The sequence below is a fragment of the Sarcophilus harrisii genome, chromosome 6 (assembly GCF_902635505.1).
Source record: "Sarcophilus harrisii chromosome 6, mSarHar1.11, whole genome shotgun sequence".
Classification (NCBI taxonomy): Eukaryota; Metazoa; Chordata; class Mammalia; order Dasyuromorphia; family Dasyuridae; genus Sarcophilus; species Sarcophilus harrisii.
This window is the reverse complement of record NC_045431.1, coordinates 219,132,551-219,148,823: the sequence shown is the minus strand read 5'-3', so window position 1 is coordinate 219,148,823 and position 16,273 is coordinate 219,132,551. Positions and strand designations below refer to the sequence as shown.

The window sequence follows — 16,273 nt, the reverse complement described above, 5'->3', positions numbered from 1 at the left end:
AGCACATGGGGCCCAGAGGCTCCACCCTGACCTTCAGCCCTAGATTTTAAAATAATTGGCCCAGTGAAGTCTGTACTTGGCTGCCTTTTTGGTGCCGGGCCGGGGCACCACCAGCTAAAGGTCTCCCACTCTGCCAGAAAGGGCACCTGGGACCGCAACCGCTCGGAGGCCGCGGGAGGGCCAGGAAGGGTCACCTCGTTGTACCAAGGGTCCTGTAATCCAGCCCCCACCCCGGACTCTGCAAGCCGAAGATGCCATGTTGAGTGTCCCGTGCTAAAGCTCCCCTGCTCCCTTTGTCCACTTCCTCCCGGGCCTCTGTGCAAACATCTCCGCATGCGAGGCTGGGGTGTCCCCAGCTCGGGTGTCAGCCCTTGAGGACCCGCTTCCCTCCGGGCCCCCTCCTGTAGCTCCCACCTCCCAGAGCTCAAACCAGCTCCTCTCAGGCTGCCTCCTGCGGCTCGCCCGCACCTTCCTGGGACCACTTCTGGGTCTTTCCCAGAGCTCCTTTCCAAAGCAAGCGGATGATGCCCAACGGGCTGATTTGGCCCCAAATCCTATTCAGACTTGTTTTCCCCAGTGATTCCACAAGTGATCTAAAAGTTGCCTGGAATGGGATCTTTGGAGCCTGCCCTGGGGCCAGAGTAGTTCAGGGGAGTTTGGATTCAGAGGACACCCCAATACTCCCCTTGTTCTTGCAGCTACCACCTTGGGGCAGGGCCTGGGTGAAACCCAGATGCAGAAGGAACTGCAGGGCTGCCCCCATTCCATCATCAGGCCCTCCAAGGAGGCCAGGGAGGCCAGCCGGCCCAAGGTTTCAGGCAGGGAGTGGGAGGTGTTGGGCTGTGAAATGCCAGTATTCAAATTGGTGAGCCCCTGAGGCAGTGCAGGACCCCAAGCAAGGGCCCACCAGCTGCCCAGGGGGCAGGTGCAAAGGGGAGCTTCCAAAATCAGAGAGGCCGAAGCTGGCTTAGAAACCATGGGCGCCACATAAGCTCACCTGTGAGAATTTAAGGGCACTCACCGCTGGACTCCTCCCTGCCATCCTGTCCAACACCAGAAAGCAAGATCTCATCTCCGCCTCAAGGGCCCTTCTGAGCAACCAAAGTGAAGTCTCCCCCCCCAAAAAAGAGATTCCCCCTAATTCCAAACACTCAAAGTCAGAAATCTCTTTCTCCAGGCCCTGAACACAGGCTCAGGTTCATTCGATAGCAAAGAGTGAAATCCCGATAACCAGAAAAAATCCTCTACAAAAAAGAGCCTCCTCTGAGTGCCAGAGGCCCTTGGGCCTGGCAGGAGCCGTGCCTGGGGGAGAGCCAGGAGAGGCGGCAAAGCCAGAGGCCATTTTCCCCGACGTCCAGCTCCACACCAGGCTCTCTGGGGCGAGCTCTCATGACCTTTTCCTGCCTACACCCTCCGAGTGTCCGGAAGCTGAGCCCCCTGCCCCCAGAGAAGAGGCCCAGGGTCAGCTCGGCTCTTCCAGGGCCTGGCGTCCTTCTGAGAGAGCAGGAAGCGGGAGTTCCTTCCGCCTGTAACCCCCCCTCGTAAACCCGCACGGCCCCCGGAGCAGGATCCAGCGTGCATCCAGCTTGGTTTTACGGTGACACGGTTTCCCTTTTAGAGTCAATGCTGAAACGAGATCAACCAAATCATTTCTAATGGAGCAGTAATGAACTGAACTAGCTATACCCAGAAAAAGAACTCTGGGAGATGACTAAAAACCACTAGATTGAATTCCCAGTCCCTATATTTATGCACACCTGCATCTTTGATTTCCTTACAAGCTTAATTGTACAATAATTCAGAGTCTGATTCTTTTGTACAGCAAAATAATGTTGTGGTCATGTATACTTATTGTGTATCTAAGTTTATTTAATATATTTAACATCTACTGGTCATCCTGCCATTTAGGGAGGGGTGGGGGTGGGGTAAGAGGTGAAAAATTGGAACAAGAGGTTTGGCAATTGTTAATGCTGTAAAGTTACCTATGTATATATATCCTGTAAATTAAAGGCTATTAAATAAAAAAAAAAAAAAAAAAAAATAGAGTCAATGCTGAGAAAGGAATGTATTAGAGAGAAAGCCATTTTCCAAAGCAACAATACGGGAGAGAACAGGGGTTGGTAGCCAACTAAAGAACACTGCGCTGCGGCTGCTGCTGGTGGGGGCCTCTACGAGCTGAACGACCCCCGGGGGCCCTCCGGCCTCAATAGCTTACTGAGGATGGCGTCGTAGTAGGGGCTGAAAACCATCCTGTTGTAGTTGACCAGGCGCACAAACTTGACGGCCACCTCCTCCAACTCCTTCTGGACGGGGCCCAGGCCCCCAGGAACGGCAGGGAGAGACTTCTGGAGGCCAGAGGCCAGGTGAGCCTCCAAGAAGGCCTGGATTCTGGCATCTGAGACAGAAACAAAAGGGAGAGGAGGTTGTGACACGGAGGCTGCAGGGACCGCCGTCCACAGGGCCAAGCGCCCGCCCGCTCCCTGGTGGCCCCCCTCAGAGCCATCTGGCAACATGCTCAGATGGACCCATCAGCCCTCACTGCTGCCCTCCACACAAGGAGAGCGGGCCTACAGGCAGGAGCCCAACAGAAACAGGGCGCCCTACGTGCCAAAGGGGCAGGACCGGGGGGGGGGGGGGGGGGGATGGGGAGGCCGGGGATTCTTGGGAGGGGCTCCGCCTTGGAGTGTATGAGAGATTAAGGGCCTGTGTCAGACACGGGGGGAGGGCAGGCATGCTGACTCATTGTTGGTGGATCTGCATGGCAAGCAGCTAAAAAAGCCATCCCATGGTTCACCACTCTGTGGCCCAGTCAGGGGCAGCCTGACCCACCCTGAGCAGCGGCAGAAAGGCAAGGCTGCGGAGCATCACGGCCCATGAGAAATCACGGCCATGCAGGCCGGAGGGTGTCAGCAGGACCAGCCTCCCGGGACCAGTGAGGTGGCTCCTGGCCGGGCGGAAAGGTTCGTGAGACCCCCATCGTGACCTTCCTAGACTGAAGACGCCGCCAAAGTCACCAAGACCCAATTCCTTGTTTTAGAGGCACACAACATTCAGGGACCTGCCCCAAGGCACACACACAGGACTTGAATCCAGCTCCTCTGACCCCACAACTCGTAGTTCAATGACAAGAGCCTCCCAAGGCCCAGGGTCCCCTTGGTAACCTATGTTCTGTTTATTCCTGGTCTTCTGAGGTCAGTGAGGACGTTCTCTTTGACCTTGAATAGGAGACCTTGTCATGGGCCCAGGCTTTGGGCCAGGTTTACTGAATGACCCCACTCTAAATGACCCCGTGATTACCATTCAAAACAAGGATGGGCAACAGCCTCCCGGCAACCCCGCCAGTTGTTGGAGACTGTCTTAGCTGCCTTGGCCACCAAAGGCCAATCAAGTTCTTAATCACACAGGGCTCCCTTCCTGCCTGAAGGAAGGCCTTCAGGGCCATTCAACTTCCTAGATGAGCATGTTTGTGTCCATTAATCCTCTGAAAACTGGAAACTCTCAATTAGCCTGAGGATTAAATCCTCCAAATACCACACCAGGGAAAAGGGTTTGTCCTTTGTTGTTCTTCCCCCAGGCTCGGGGCAGGATGCCAGAAAATGAGCCCGTAGAGGACAAAGAGGACAAAGAGTTTGACTTCCAAGTGGATTCAAGTCCCAGGGTCACAGCCTGACTCATCCCAGCCAGCTCACTGCCCTTCCCAGCCCCTCAGTTTCCTCATCAGTAAATAGGGGGCTTGAACCTAATTTAGGGATCCTTACCATGGAATCCATGAACTTAAAACATTTGATCACTGTTTTTCAATATAATTGGATTGAGTTATTTTTGGTACACACGTACCTTCATTTTTTACATATTCCCATATGAAACATGTTGGGAGAGAAAAAGCAAAAAAAGGGGAAAACCACAAGAAAAGCAAGTGAACATAGCATGCTGATTTACATCTAGCGTCCATAGTTTTGTCTCTGGATGCAGATGGCGTTTTCCATCCAGAGTTTATGGGGATTTTCTTGGATCGCTGAACTGCTGAGAGGAACCAAGTTTGTCAGAGTGGATCATCGCACAATCCTGGTGTTCCTGTCTACATTGTACTCCTGGTTCTGCTTGTTTCGCTCAGCATCAGTTCATGTAAATCCCTTCAGGCCTTTCTAAAATCAGTTTATTCATCATTTTTTAATAAAATAATATTCCATTCCTTTCATATACTTATTTAGCCACTCCTCGATTGATGGGCATCTACTCATTTTCCATATAATTGGTTTCTTTTGTAATTCTTTATATTTTATTCCTTTCTTTAAAAACATTATGAGTAGAAGGGTCCCTAGTGTGAATAGGCATCCTGGTAGGAAGGGGTCAAGATACACACAAAAAGAGTAAGACTCCTGGGCCTGAATTCAATGGACTTGAGATGGAAAATGCCGTCTGTGTCCAGAGAAAGAACTATGGAAACCACAGGGGGATCAAAGCAGAGTATTTTCTCTTTTTGTTGTTGTTTGTTTATTTACTTGGTCCCCTCCCCCCCCCCATTTGTGTTTTTTTTTGTCTTTTGATCTGATTTTTCTTGTACAACACGACATATGAAAATATGTTTAAAAGAATTACACATATTTAAACTATATCAAATTGTTTGCTGTCTTGGAGAGAGGGGGAGGTAAGGGAGGGAGAAAGAAAAATCTGGAACACAAAGTTTTACAAAAATGAAAATTGAAAACTATCTTTTTACATATATTTGGAAAAATAAAATCCCTCATTCTGGATGGTCTGCCAGTTCTAAGTCCCATGATACTATAGAATGGGACCCCTATGCTTCCCCCCCCCTCCATTTACCACAATCACACTCCCATCCAACAGCAAACCCCCAGCTGTCGTCAGGACCTCCCAACCTACCCACAAGCCTGCGGATGGGGTCCTCGGGGCTGGCAATCGCTTGGATCTGTCCTTTGAGGGCGATCTCCTTGTCGGCGCTGAAAGGGGTGAATCCACACTGGGCCAGGCAGCCGGCCACCTCCACGCACACTTTCTCCCCGACGGTGGCAAGGGCTTCGTTCAGATTAAAGGAACTAAAGAAATGGGTGAGAAAGCATCAGCGGGGGGGCTGGGGAGGGAACAGGCCCAAGCCAAGCAGCCCACGGTTCTGAAGGCATGGGAACACCTGATGCACGGGCTCTCTGGGGAAGCCGGGAGCCCGGAGAACAGTCCTCCTCTTCTTCCCACAGTCAGAGGGAGGGGAGGTCCCGGCTGTGACGGCCCCCACCCACAGAGAGGCCCTTCCTAGGATCATTAAGCCTCCTTCCATGTGGGACTAAAAGCTCTGTCCTCTCCAGGTCTCCAGCTCTACCTGCGCCTGGCTTCTGCCAGCAGGGGTCTGGGGGCGGGAGGGCAGGATATTCAGAGGAAAGAGTTGGCTCCCCAGAGGCCCCATCGCATCCTGCCTGCAGCAGCTAAATGCGCAGCCAAGAGTTTTTTATGGAGTCCCGCGGCTCTCTAGGAGCCTAAAGCCCGTGGACCACATCCAGCCATGAAGCTGGAAGGTATCTTTGCGCACATGGGGAAAGCCACATGCCTGATGGTCTGGCGGGGAGAAGAGGGAAGAAAGGAGAGGGGAGACCGAGGGTACCCACACTATTCAGCAGATGAATGCCCCTGATTCCCAGGGGTCAGCTCCCCAAGCAAAGGACCTCGTTACGCAGGCTGGGCTGTCCCCAGTGCACCCCAGCTCCCCGGTCACTTACGGCAGATGCATGTCTGTCAGCAGGACCTGGACGACCATCTTGAGCTTCTCAGCAAAGCCAGCTAGGCTGGACACTCCTGGGGCAGAGGCGCTGTAAGTGACCAGCAAGGTCGCCCCCACCACGCAGAGTCTCTCAAGCTCCTGCTGCATCTCCTGGAAGCGGGGCTGGTCCATCAGGACGGTCTGCAACACAACAGGGCAGCCATCAACACCCCGGGCTGAAGCTGGCTCCCCCACAAGGTGGTCATCAATGCCCTGACCTAGGCTGGCCCATCAGGCTGGTCTGCAACAGAACATGGAGACCATCAGCCATGGACCCGGGGCTGGCCAGTGAGGGTGGGGTTGATGGAGGCTGGAACCCCCAGACCGGGGAGAGAAAGCCGGAGAGGCTGAGGAGCCCAAGGTCCATCTCCCAGCTGTGGGATTCTGGGCAAAGCACCCCCGTGCCCAGCTCGATTTCTTCATCTGTGAAGTGGAAACGATGCGACCGGCACGCTCTGGCTCCCGGGAGCACAAGGAGGAAGAAGGGCTTGGCAGGCTTTAAAGCAGGAGAAAAGCCAGTTAACTTTGCCCTTTGTACCCGCTGAAGTGTCCTGGACACAACCAGGGAGCGCAACAAACCTGATGAGCCGGTGCCCGAGAGGCCCGGGTTCAAGGCCTCCCTGGACAAAGTCTTCTGAGCCGGCTGCTTCAGCTATAAAATGAGACTAGCCCCTACCCAACAAAACATCGTAAGGGGCATATGACACTTGTATCCCGTCCACCCTGAACTACATCACTGTATAAATACTAGTTATTTTGTTTTTTAATGAATAGAAGAAGTCCTAAAAGGAGAAAGGGGAATTCATCATTAATATTCAGAGTCATTCTGAATCCAGAGGTCAGTGAGTTTCCTTATGATGCTCCATATGGACTACTTGAGGCTCTGAAGGGTTAGTCAGAGCCAAGGTTGTAAGAGTTAAGGAAACAAGCATGTATTAAGTTCCTACTGTGTACAAGCTCTATGCTAGCTCTGGAGTAAGATAAGTCAACTAGCATTTATTAAGTGCCTACTGCATACCAGGCTTCATGCTATCTCTGGAGATGAACAAGATACAGACTGGATAAACTAGAGATAAGCCCATAAGATTAGGGAAGCCTGGGAAAGATTTCCTGGAAAAGGTGGGATTTTCCAAGGGAACGGAAGCCAGCCAAAGGAGTTGGAAGGGAGGGATGAGGAAGGGGAGTGGTGCAGACACGCGGGGCGCAGAAGAGCATGTGGAGTGGGGGAAGGTGTGAGGCTGGCGAGGGAGAATGGCTTTACGAGCCCACGGACTTATATTTTTCCTGGAGACAATGAGGAGCCATGGAGCTGACTGAAGGTGGGGGGAAGATAAGGTCGCAGCTGTGCTTTAGGCCGATCACTGTGACAGCTGAATGAAGGATGGCCTGAAGGGGGAGAGAGCCCGGGAGCAGGTGGACACCCCAGCAGGTCTGTCCAGGTCGGAGGAGAGAAGAGGCCTGAGGGGTCTGAGGGCAGAAGCAGCAGACCCTGGATCGGGAGGGACAGTACAAGGACTAGCAAGGCCCAAAGCCAGAAGTGTTCGGGGGTCTGGACCCTGCTCCCAAGCTCGGAGGGTCCCCTCCCAGCTCTGACAGCTTCCTCCTGGCTCTGAGGTTCCCAAACACCCCCAAACCTCTGCCGAGCCTACACCTCCAAGGTGGCGCTGGGACCCCTCCCCAAGAAGCACGTTAGAGGCGGGAGCCCCTGCTCCTGAAGGGCCTGGTGAGATGTTTAAGGTGGGGGGCAGGATTCCTTCTTGTCTCTTGATTTTACTCTCACTGAAGGATAAAACCCTCGGCTTTTCTGGGAACTGGAAATGGCAATGACCTTGAAGGGGGAAATCGCTCTCTCCCCAAAGCAGACGTTCCCCGCCTTCCCCCTGCCTGTCACAGCCCAAGGCCCGAGACCCCACACACCGAGAAGTAAGGGAGCCCTTGCACGAGGACTGGAAGCTGAGAGGCCGCCCATCAGCCGGGCAATGGCTGCCTAAGTGGGGGTGCACGAATGCTATGGGGTACTGGTGTTCTGTAAGAAACAAGCAGCAGGAGGATCTCAGAGAGGCCGGGAGAGGCTCACAGGAACTGATGCTGAGGGAAGTGGGCAGGACCAGGGGATCCTGGTACACGGCAAGAAGAAGATTATATGAGGATCAGTTCTGATGATGATGATGAGAGAGCTGCCTGCACCCAGAGAGGGCTATGGGCACTGACTGTGGATCAAAGCCTCCTAGGGCCTCCCCCCAGGGCTCCCCCCCTCCCCAGGGCTGGCCCCGCCCCAGACATACTTCGGGGAAGGGCCGGTGTGCGTGATCCCACTTGAGCAGCTTCATGTAGGCGTGATTCTGGACAGTCAGCGGGCACAGCATGGCCGTCTCCTCAGAGCCCGCCGCTCCCTCCCCCGCCATCAGGGAGTTCCGGCTCCTCTGGTTAACAAGGTCTTCTGAGGCCTCGTGCAGCCACTGGGCGACCAGGTCCAGGGCATCTGTGGAGGAAAGGGCAGAGTCAGCGGGGCATCTCCGGGAGCTGCGACAGGCCTTTGGGTCCCCTCCTCAGGGCAGCCTCCCAGACCAAAGCACTCCTGCAGAAGGAAGGCAGACACAGCTCCGGGGGAAGCCATGCCCCTCGGCCAGCTGGCCCTCCTAGGCCAACGTGCAGGCTCGTCCCTCCTCTCTAGCTCCCCCATTTCCATCAAGCCAGATTGGGGGTCCTGGGCCTATGGGAGGGTGGCTGAGCCTCCTGGCTGGGGGGAGCTCGTGGCCCCCCAGCCCTGCCCCCCTGCATCTGCACTGGCCAGAATGCAGGCCCTCACCCCCCTCCTGAGCGTCCCTCCCTTCCCACAGCTCAGGGGCTGCCTCCTACAGGAAGCCCTTCTTGATTCTGCTCTTTCCCTCAGGGGACACCTTAGCAAACATTTTTGTGTCTATTCCTCTGTGTGCTTTTATATCCTGAAAACAGAACATAAACTCCCTGAGGGCAGGAACGATTTCATTACTGCTCTTCTCCCCGTTACTCTGCTCATGGCAGGCGTCTATTAAATGTTTGCTGGGTCGATGACTGTGGCTGCTACAACTGTCCCTGGGTGAGACGATTCAAACAGACGGTTTAAAATGCACTTATGGACTCTTCTGAGAATGAGAACAAAAGAAAAGCTGAACGGGCATTTGGGGGAGCAGGGCCCACGCTCTGTAGTATGTCCTTCCGCAAGGCAGAAAAAATCACCATTTCCTCTTCCCAAGAGAGACACGATTCTCTTCTAAAAGTTCACGCCTCCCCTGAAAGTCTCTTTCAGGTACCGAGGATAGAAAGGCTAACAACAAGCCAGGCCCGCCCTCGGGGAACCTGCACGTCCGTAGGGAGCTCTGGCCAAGGGAACGCTGGGGGGGCCGAGGGAACGCTGGGGGAGCCTGGGGGGGCCGGGAAGGCTGCTCCTGCGTGAGGCTCCACGAGCTGAATAAGGATACTGGGGCTGGGAGGCAGAGGGACCGCAGCCTGCCCTGGAGGGGCTCCAGGCCGAGCAACAAGGAGAGGGTCAGAGGGACGGGGTGGGGATGGGGGGACTCCAACCAAGATCGAGAAATCGCAAGAACACCACGGAGAGGGGGAACGTACTTGGTTGTTTCTCGAAAAATTCTTGAAACTTCTTCCTTTCATATTCAACTGACTGGTGCATGAGATGCGGCCTAATGCTACTGACAGCAAAGTTAGCCATGTCTACCTTCATTAGGTCTAGCACGGAAAACAGTGCCCTGCAAGGCAGAAGGAAAAGACTGTTTTAGTGCCACGATGTGGGCCCGGCCCTGGGCCCCTGGCTGCCGGCTTCCCGGGGCATCCTCCTCCATGAGTCTGCCTGACCCTGCGGCCGTTCCTGGGGGAGCCGTTCCCCTCCCAGCCCAGGTTACGCCCCTCCTTCAGCTAAGAGACAGTTGGACAAGAAACGTCTGAAGCCTGTGGGCTTTTCTATAACTATGGTCCTCCCCAATGACCGTGGGCCTCCCCATGACCCTCCCCGTGACTATGGGCCTCCCCGTGACCCTCCCTGTGACTGTAACCCTCCCCGTGACCGTGGGCCTTCCTACCCGCTGGACTCTCGGGAGGGCGGGACGGAGTGTCTGCAGCCCTATGTGGGGGGAGAGGCGAGAAACACAGACAAGTGGCTCCAAAACTCAGCCGCAGCTGGGACCTAAGCCCCCAGGAGGAAGCCCCCACCATAATTAGCCACAACTGGTTCCTGCCCACTCTGAGAACCCTTCTGAGCCTTGGGGAAGGATGGCACCCCAATGACTGAGGACAAAGCGACCTGGAAAGCCTCCACCACCGGTTCTGAGCCTGGAGCCCCTGACGCACCCTGAGGGGCTTGGGAACAGCGGGGGGCTCAGCTAGGCCGGCCCTGCCCAGGGAGGGAGAGCCCCGTCAGGTCCTGGGACTGTGGAGGTGAGGACACTGGCCCAGACTCTCCCTCCCACACTACGAAGAGCTCCAGGAGACATGGGGCTTTAGGAATCCTGTTCTCTCCCTGCCCGCTCCGTGCCGTGTTCCCCACACCAGGCACAGGGGACCCGGGCTGCCGACCAGGCCAGGCCCACTGTTCTCCTGGTGGACACGTAAGGCCCTTGGGCCCTTGCGGCCTGGCTCTCAGGCGCCAGCCCCATCTGGGGGACATGGGGGAGGGTTTCTTATGGGACTGGCACAAATGTTTAATGTTCTACCAAGAAACTGTTTATCTTTGCAACTGGCAGGTCACCATTTCAAGGTTTTCATCAAAACATAAACAGACCCGGCAGCCTGTGCTGTAATGCACCATCCCCGTCACTCAGGAATAGGCAATCGGGAGAGTCCCGGGTCCAAAACCCATCTTTGATCCTTTTAAGTCGAGTGGCCCCGGTGGGCAAATCAATTAACCTCCCTAACCCTCATTTTCTTCAACTAGACAGTGGGGCTAATTATAACAGCCATACAGCTGTATCACCTACTCCCCACGGTCACCTGGGAAAGCCCACCGCCCCACAGAATATGAACATTCTGCCAGAACGTCCCCCAGCCCCCTTCCAAGGCACCAGACGATGACCTGCATTTTCCCCAGAGGAATCTCCACTGGGAAATTCCTTCCTTGCCCAGAGACCTCGCCATTTGGAGGAGCTCTTTGAGGAGGAGAAACAAGTCTGCAGCAGTCAAAGAGAAAAGGCCCTAAATCCCCTGCTGATAAATTTGTCATGTGACCTGTGTGACCTTGGGGAATGCCCCTTAACCTCAGATTCCTCATCAAATGGGCCTGATAAGACTTTTAAGACCCCTTGTATAGGGTTGTTGAGAGACTGAAATACAATAATATACGTAACAGCCTCCACAAACTTTAAAGTATACATGGATGTGTTATCATCATTGTACCTATATAGTTATTACTGTCAACTGAAATTTAAAAAAAAAAACAGTATTATATAAATATGGAGGACTGATACAGGATGAAAAGGTAGAGATTGAGATCTCCACCTACATGATTAAGATCTCATGCTGGAGGGACAGATAATTCATGCATTGCTATCTCTCCTGACAGAGAGATCTGACTCTTTTTTAAGATGGAAAATGAGAAGGTAGGAAATAGTGAACAGAGGTTAGAGTTCAAAAATGAGTGGTCGGGGGAGCAAAAAGCCTTACAGGATGATTTCATCTCTCAACCCAAATCAAACTAATTCAAACTAATTCAATGAGCAATTAATTATTAAGCACTTAGGAGCAAGACTCTGCACTAGGCCCTGGAAATACACAGACAAAATGCCAAAATCCTTCCTGTCCTCAAGGAGCTTTCATTCCACTTGAAGGTGGAAGAAGAGATTTAGAGCGCTCCCCCAAAGGGCACGGAGGGAATCGGATGGTGTACCCCACTCTGCAAGAAGAAAGAAAAATCTCTTCTCTCTTCTCCAAGTTTAGCTTGAAAGACAGGATCCAAAGCTCACAACACCTTCCTATTAAGGCAATTTTTTTGTACCTGAAAAGGGGAACTATTTCTTTAATGTCCTTCAATTTCTTAATCTCCTCATCTCTAGCTGGGGCACAGAGTGTTCCCATCATCCCAATGATGAATTCAGCCAGCCTGGAAATGTCCAGGGCTCCATTCTCTGCCTCCTGCTTTATCAGGTCCAGATCGAGGACTTCGCTGATCTGGTTTCTCAATCTACTGTGACCGGGCAGCAAGAAAGATAAGAGAGTCTAAAAGAAAGCAGAGGGAGACTTAATCAGCATTTCTCAGACAACACACTGTTATAGCCCCACAGAGGAATTGCACTATGATGCCCATATTGACTAACTGGGAGCTAGACTGTGGAATGCTTTGCTATTTAACCCCCAAATCCACACAGGAGTGGATGCTTTGGGCAGCAATGGACAAGATCAGATTTCATCTGCTCAACTTTTAAAACTCCAGCCAAACCAGAAAGGACACTGGACAGGGAGCCTCAAGTCTGAATCTTGCCTCTACTTGTTAGAGACATACTCTTGACCAAGTCACAACATTCTGGACCTCTTACACATTTGTAAAATGTAGGAATTGGATTAAATCTCCACCTCTTAAATCTATGAAGGTTGGACCTAAATAATCACTGGAGGCCCCTTCTTACACTGAGATTCTATAATAAAAAATGTTCTTCATGGTATTTGTAGTGAAAAGTAGAGCAAGAAATAGTCCCATTCTTTCAATCATCCCAAAGCCAGGAGTTGAGGATGTGTTTGCTCTTGCAGAATTACTACTATGATACCCTGCAAATTACCCAACTATAAATAACTGCAATAAAATGAAATAACTGCATTTCAGTTACTTCACTAATGCTTTTCTTAGTTTTCTGTCACAGTGATGACTTTTGCAAATGTTTCTATCACAGTCCAATAGAGTAAATTTTCCACATGGTCCTTTTGTCTTTTTAGCTGAAAAATGGGCAAAATAAAACCTTTGGCCTAGGACTTCAGAGAAAGTTAACTCAATGGGAAAACACTACATTCGACCACTGATGAGTTGTGAATGGACTTCTCTTTTTCCTTACCTCTTTGATTTCCCCAACAAGCTTGATGGCATGGTCGTAAGTTGGTGGATCTTCACTTAGTTGGACACTCAAGCAATCCCAGAAGGCTTTATGAACAATCTCCCTGACTCTCTTCTCCAAGCTGTGAACAAATACAAAATACAAAAATCTGAACTGTAAATCAGAGACTCAAGAACAGAAATCATTTGGGTTTCAAGTATCCTGAATACAAGTAATTAGTGAACTAAGAGAGCTAAATAACTTATTATCAAATGTGAAAGTGGGAAAAACTGGACAAGTTCAGGATAACACAGGTCAGTTCCAGGTATAACTAGACCAACGACAGAGAGAATTTTTTCTGTCCTCCAGTAACAATCTTTTCTGATGCTTTATCACGGATGTGACCTTAAACTCTTGTCTGATCAAGCTGGGAAAGTTTCAAGTAAAGGGACCTGTAATGGGCTGAGGTTTGAGTTGATGCACTGAGGTCCCAAGTACATGAGGCTAAATAGTAATTGGGCTATACTCTATTAATATACATGATTGGATAAAGAATGGTCCCTGCCCACTCTCCGTGCAAGTCCTGATGTGTTGTATAGGAAATGACGATTTTGGTGGGTGGAGGCAGAGAGAGGGACAGGAAGAGAAGCTGGGGGAGATTGGGCCTGGGTTCGAGACTCCGAGCTGCTGGTTGTGTAGCTGCTGGTCGAGCTAGCTTCTTGACTCAGCTGCACACATTGCTATCGCCGATTCTCTTCCACCTCCTATCCTTCTTCACTGAGAATAAAGACTGACGATTTTCCCCTAACCTGAATTCCTGTCTCCTGCTGATTTAAAAATACAAGATCTTCACAGGGACCAGTGAGGGGGAGAATAGTAAAATATATGCTGTAAAGTATTATTCAAGAATAAGAAAAGAGAGGCTACAAATTTGTGGGCTACCCAGAAGCTTCACTCCTCTATATCATGATTATTGTCTTGCAGAAGACAGATGGAAAGCAAGCATATAACAGCACAACCACGACAAAAATCTGGCTCTATTTTAATAGGAAATGAATAGCTAACAATGTGCAAGTCCTTTCAGAATCAGCTGATTATGGGCCCTTCTCAACTTACGTGAGTAGAAAGATCAAAATCAACACACTTTAGTAGAAAGAAATTAAGGACACAATGTTCAATTACAACTCTTCCAACCAGACCTATTCAAAGAAGTTGTTGATGGTCCCCAAATGGGAAGTGGATAAAGGAAAAGATATGGATGAATACCATTCTCACAGAAGTTTAGTTTAAACAAAATAATTAGTACTAGGAGACTAAAAGAGGACAGAAAGAGCCTCAGCCAGGAAAAACTTGAGCTCTTTATCAAGCAGAGGCCCAGGGCAATGTTGGCTTAAAATCAGACTCAATTTTAAAAAGTTTATAGAGGTGTAAGATTACAAGGAATATTGTTCCACAAATCAGTGAATTACAGTATAAGGGAAATGAGGCCTCACAAATTTGGAATGAGTCCCAAATAAATCCACACACAAAAAGAGTATTTATAGAATGAACTTGAATGAGGACACACAGACAAAAAAAAAATGGAACATATCTGTTAGCATTTCTATGACAGACTGTTTTCAATAATGGATCAGTACAACGATGTCTGGGCTGGAAACAATCAAGTAAAGTACTTACTGAACTCTTCTGGGTGGCTCTAGGCACTTACCACCACAGTCCCTGAAGTGCTATTAGAGATGAGACCCCAAAGAAGAGACTCCATTAGCAACAGTATCAGATCAAGCATAGATGGACAAACTCTATTCCAAGAGTGATTCAATTTTGAAAATTATGAATAAGGGGAATATAAAGAGTCATTGGAAAAAATGACAGTCATTTGAATACTCCAAAAAAGGCAACCAAAAGGAAAAATCATGAACTACTAAGCCATATGACTATTTCCTTTATATAGGAGGTCTTAATGAATATAATTTATATACAATATATTTGTATATTGTTTACAGGTTCAAAGGTTCACAGATTTTGAGGAAAACTCAGCCTTAAAGGATTTCCTCTCACAAAGTATGTCCTCTGCACTGTGCAAGGCATAAAGCAAGATCATGAATGTGAGCTCAGCTATCCTCCACCACCTTGTGAAATGACCTTTCAACATCTATTTTTATAGATGGGGAGAATTTTCTAGATATTTGTATTTGTGGGTGAAATTTTGAGGATTGCAAACTTCAGAAGAGTACAGGATTCCTTGATGAGATCCATAAGCACTCATAAGAGACCAACCTAACAAAGTATAGCTCTTATAAAAACAATTGATACTAGGAGACCAAAGAGAACAGAAATTGTTTCTGTCAATAAATACTTAAACTAGCAAAACTAAAAATCCACACAGAAAAAAACTATAAGACAAAATATAAGATAAAATCTACCTGGAATACACAGCTGGATGAGTTGCCCATTGGATTACTCCCTCAATTATTTACTTATCTGGCAAAGATATTTACAGATGGACAATGCACTGTACTCAGAATGGAATAAGGAGAAGGATAGCATTCTGGAAACCAATGCTTTCAAAGATCATAAGTGCTCCCAGACACAAAATGAATTTTTTAAGAATGAAATTCTTGCAAGGATGCTACATAATTGCAAATCATAGAACATCTCAATGTTCAATGAATCTCTACTGAAGGCAATAAAAAAAAAATGGCAGGAGGCAAAGTAAATTTAAACAAGCTGCAGAGGATTAAGAATGACATCCAACACACCACAAGTAATATCAATGATACCACCTGGGAAATGCAAGATCCGAAACAGGAAGCCGGCCGGCCAGCTAGCCAAGTGTCCTGAGTGGTGGTCAGCCCAAGCATGCCATGGAACCCAGAAGAAATCCTCCGGGCATCAGGAGACCCTTTGCCAGAGGACATGGTCAAGAATCCTCCAGGATAAGGAGTTGATGAGCCACACTCCAGGCCAGGAGGGCAAACTCCATTGGAATCAAGGCCATGAAGCCAAAATGGGATGCCTGCTAGCACAGACTTAGAAAGCCATGTAATAACATCACCTTTGCTTTCTGGTGTTTTTATTTACTGCTATTTCTCAAGTGCATTTTGATGTACTCAGGACTTGTGTGGGTCACAGGTGGGCCAGAGGCAGACCACAGATCCCCCAAGGCATCGAAGCCTGCAACACTGGGGAAGACTAGCCTTCCAACAGCTTGGCAATAGCTGCTGGTCCCTCAGGCAGCACAATAAGGTACAGGACAAAGACATTCTGAGCCTCCATTCTGGGATCTGCCCTTGGGCCCAGAGCACAAACTGTCTCAAGACATCCAAGCCCGAGAATAGCTTGCAGTCCAAAGACTTTCAGCTAGAGTGCATTTAACTTGTAAGTTCATGATTTATTTTCCTTTTTAACTTTTCACTCAAAAAAATTAAATGTTAATTTGTTAATTAATGTTCTGTGCCTGTGTTGTTTACCCTGGCTAGGATGTAATCCTTCC

The 16,273-nt window shown here is 49.9% G+C and overlaps 1 protein-coding gene across 4 annotated transcripts in view; it reads right to left on the bottom strand.

The window, feature by feature from the left end:
• Positions 1-2,041: 2,041 nt before the first annotated feature.
• The window catches only part of TCP11L1 (t-complex 11 like 1), a 34,192-nt gene continuing 19,960 nt past the window's right edge, over positions 2,042-16,273 (bottom strand). For all 4 annotated transcript variants that reach the window (XM_031941795.1, XM_031941794.1, XM_031941797.1 and 1 more), the window contains 7 exons: positions 12,802-12,922; positions 11,754-11,974; positions 9,380-9,516; positions 8,056-8,252; positions 5,730-5,911; positions 4,885-5,057; positions 2,042-2,395 (listed from right to left, as the gene is read on the bottom strand). In XM_031941795.1, coding sequence (XP_031797655.1) covers positions 2,169-2,395; positions 4,885-5,057; positions 5,730-5,911; positions 8,056-8,252; positions 9,380-9,516; positions 11,754-11,974; positions 12,802-12,922 — 1,258 coding nt within the window. In that variant the 3' untranslated portion in view covers positions 2,042-2,168. The remainder of the gene's footprint in view (positions 2,396-4,884; positions 5,058-5,729; positions 5,912-8,055; positions 8,253-9,379; positions 9,517-11,753; positions 11,975-12,801; positions 12,923-16,273) is intronic.